The sequence below is a fragment of the Drosophila eugracilis genome, unplaced genomic scaffold, assembly GCF_018153835.1.
Source record: "Drosophila eugracilis isolate 14026-0451.02 unplaced genomic scaffold, ASM1815383v1 contig_1951, whole genome shotgun sequence".
In the NCBI taxonomy this organism is placed as follows: domain Eukaryota; kingdom Metazoa; phylum Arthropoda; class Insecta; order Diptera; family Drosophilidae; genus Drosophila; species Drosophila eugracilis.
This window is the reverse complement of record NW_024572812.1, coordinates 126910-130092: the sequence shown is the minus strand read 5'-3', so window position 1 is coordinate 130092 and position 3183 is coordinate 126910. Positions and strand designations below refer to the sequence as shown.

The 3183-nt window shown below is 50.5% G+C and overlaps 1 protein-coding gene across 1 annotated transcript; it reads right to left on the bottom strand.

The window, feature by feature from the left end:
- Positions 1-1501: 1501 nt before the first annotated feature.
- LOC108111699 (myosin regulatory light chain sqh-like) lies at positions 1502-2588 on the bottom strand. Its single transcript, XM_017221248.2, has one exon. It carries the CDS (start codon positions 2371-2373, stop codon positions 1849-1851), a length of 525 nt encoding a protein of 174 aa, XP_017076737.2. The 5' UTR covers positions 2374-2588; the 3' UTR covers positions 1502-1848.
- Between the last annotated feature and the right edge of the window lie 595 nt (positions 2589-3183).

The window sequence follows — 3183 nt, the reverse complement described above, 5'->3', positions numbered from 1 at the left end:
AATTGGCGGAAATATCGTTTCGTTTTTGCAGCGGATATCCAGAAGATGTATCGTTGTATAGATGTTCATCCGGAAGACGCCCAATACCAGCGGATTTTATGGCGGGCGGCGGATGGGACCATCAGCGTTTTTGCGTTGTCAACGTTATCTTTTGGTACGGCGTCCGTACCATTCACGGCCATCAGGATCAACCAGCAGTTGGCGAAGGAAGAGCGCCGTTCGTTTCCCAAGGCGGAAGAGGTGTTGATGAGCGAAATATATGTGGATGACATTTTTCCGGAGTTCACACGTTGGAGGAGGCAAAGGATAAGCGGACACAAGTATCGGGGGCGATAAAATCCGCGTCCATGGAGTTGCGAAAATGGTCCAGTAACGAGTCTCTTGCTCTCGATTCCTACGGAGCATCAGTGCAGCCGGACTCCTTTAAACTGGGACACTACGGATCCTATCAAGGCGTTAGCGATGTATTGGCTCCTGAATAAGGACTGTTTTAAATTTCAAGTCAATTTTGAGATTCCAGCTAGGTTTACCAAACGGATTCTTCTATCGAGCATAGCTAGGCTGTTTGATCCGCTGGGTCTCATCGCACCAGACATCATCGTGGAAAATTTGATTTTAAAGGAGGTAACCATGGCAAAGAAAGTGCATGCGGATGGCAGTCAGTCGGCGCTGGAGTGGGACGACGAGGTTCCGGCCCTCGTAGAACGGTGGCGAACGTTTCGGGTCTGGTTGACGAGAATCGACGACATAAGCATAGACCGATGGATTCATTATTCCCCTGGATGTATAGTGTCAGCTCAGCTTCACGCGTTCTGCGACGGTTCTTCGACATCTTATGCGGCCTCGGTCTACCTAAGGCTCAAGTGCGAGGACGGAGCATGCTATAGCTCACTGTTGGCCACTGTTGGGTTAAGGGTGACTCCCACAAGGCCCTTGACTATACCTAGAACGGAGCTGAGTGGCGCAGTTTTGGCCGTCAAGTTGGTAAAATGGCTTAATTCGGCTAAATGACCATCGAATCGTTATACTGGACGGATGCCACAATCCTTTTACACTGGCTGTACGGGGACATCACTAGGTGGAAGACGTTCGTGGCCAACAGGGCCGCGTTTATTCTGGATCATTCTTCGCCCTCGCAATGAAGGCATGTGGGCACGGCTGATAATCCGGACTGTGCGACAAGAGGACTGTCTCCGGGTGAATTGAAGGGCTTTGGCCTATGGTGCCGAGGCCCTGAGTGGCTTACACGCAGTCCGAGTGACTGGGGTTCTATGGAGTTCGAACAGGTCGACACCAACGATGCCGCACTAGAGGCAAAGGCGGCCAAAGTACGAGTTCACCACGCAGTCCCGCTTCCGTCGTTCGTTGGCAGATTTTCTACTTTTAGCCGGGCTGTACGAGTCACGGCCTATGCGTTGCGGTTTAGGCACAATGCTGTCGGCAAGGGAGAGAGGCGCATCGGCCCCCTAGCCATTGAAGAGCTTGACTTTGCTTTAGGAGCTATTGCCACATTCTTGTATAAGTATGTATTTGTATATAGGTAAATATATGTATATTCAATGAGTTAATACTTATGAAAGGGTTTTTTTTCGGGAAAATGGTGTTATCGAGCTCTAACTCCACACACTACAATATCGTACATAACATTCGCTTGTGCTGGCTAACTCTTCGTTTAATTTAAATGCACAGGTAAGTACAGGAATTTCAGGATTCAAAGAACAGAAGGCGCGAAAGCAAAAAAAAATATATATATATATATTAAATTATCAAAACGAAACTCATGAAAATGTATAGTTTGGACAGGCTGATTGGAGAGGCAGCTGGCTAAGTGATCGATTCCTGGCGATCTTACTGCTCATCCTTGTCCTTGGCACCGTGCTTGAGAATGCGAGTGAACTCCAGATAATCGAACAGGCCGTTCTTGATAGGCGCTCCCCGATACATTTCGTCCACATCCTCATCTGTGAACCGATCTCCCTTGGTGGTTAGCAGCTCCCTCAGGCGATCCTCGGGCAGGACACCCTTGTTCTCCTCATCGAAGCAGCCAAAGGCGTTCTTGATCACATCCTCAGGATCTGTACCCTGGAGTCGCTCACCGAAGAGCGTGAGGAACATGGTGAAGTTAATGGGCCCGGGTGCCTCGTTCATCATGCCGTCGAGGTAGTCGGCCGGTGGGTTCTTTCCAAGCGATGCCAACATATCATGGAGATCCTCCTTCTCGACAAAGCCATCTCGGTTCTGGTCGATCATGTTGAAGGCCTCCTTGAATTCAGCGATCTGTGCCTGATCGAACATGGCGAAGACATTGGAGGTGGCGCGTTGGGCACGCTTCTTGGTGGTGGCGCGACGTCCAGCGGTCTTTCGGGATGTCATGGTTATTGGATTGTGGATCTAGTAAAGCTAATGGAGCTAAATTAAGCCGTCGCAGCTAGTGGAACCAGTGGATTGCGCTGGAGTGATGTGTGTGCGGCGTGGATAGCTGCCGAATGTCGAGTGTTTAATACTTTCGGAGTTTCTTCAATGCAACTTTCGTCGAGCTGCACTTTTGTCTTTTATGAAATCACTTATTGTTCAGAGCTGAGAAGAGTAAGATGCGCATCGTGCAGCGGGAATCGTTCCCAATGGATTTGGCTGCAGTAAGAGAGAGTAAACGGCTACCTGCGCGAAGTAGGCTCTTGAGCTTGCCGCCGATCTTGTCGGAAGGCATCCTGCGAGTGAAGGGGCGTCTACGGCATTCTAACTTGCCATATGAGCGCCGGCATCCGATAATACTCCCAAGTTCCCATCATTTCACTGAGCTGGTAATTCGGCACTCGCATGTTTTGACTCTGCACGGAGGTGCGCAGCTGACGTTAGCGCGCAGTGTTTCCGGGCGCAGCCCTCCGCTTCGGCTCAGCTCATGGGAGACTTTCCGCTTCATCGAGTGAACCCCCCTACTCGTCCATTCGTTGCAACAGGAGTTAACTACACAGGCGCTATTGAGCTCAAGGCAGCACGGTTGCGAGGCACCAGCTTCTACAAGGGGTTCATCGCGGTTTTCATTTGCCTTGCAACAAAGGCAGTACATTTGGAATCGGTGACAGGCCTCACCACGGAGCATTTTCTGCTGGCGCTGGACAGGTTCACCGGGAGGAGAGGGCTGGTTCAGCACCTCTACAGTGACAATGGAACCAACTTTGTGGG

Bases quoted from the DNA above. Each gene is read 5' to 3' on its own strand.
- LOC108111699 (XM_017221248.2), bottom strand. From the start codon at position 2,373: ATGACATCCCGAAAGACCGCTGGACGTCGCGCCACCACCAAGAAGCGT.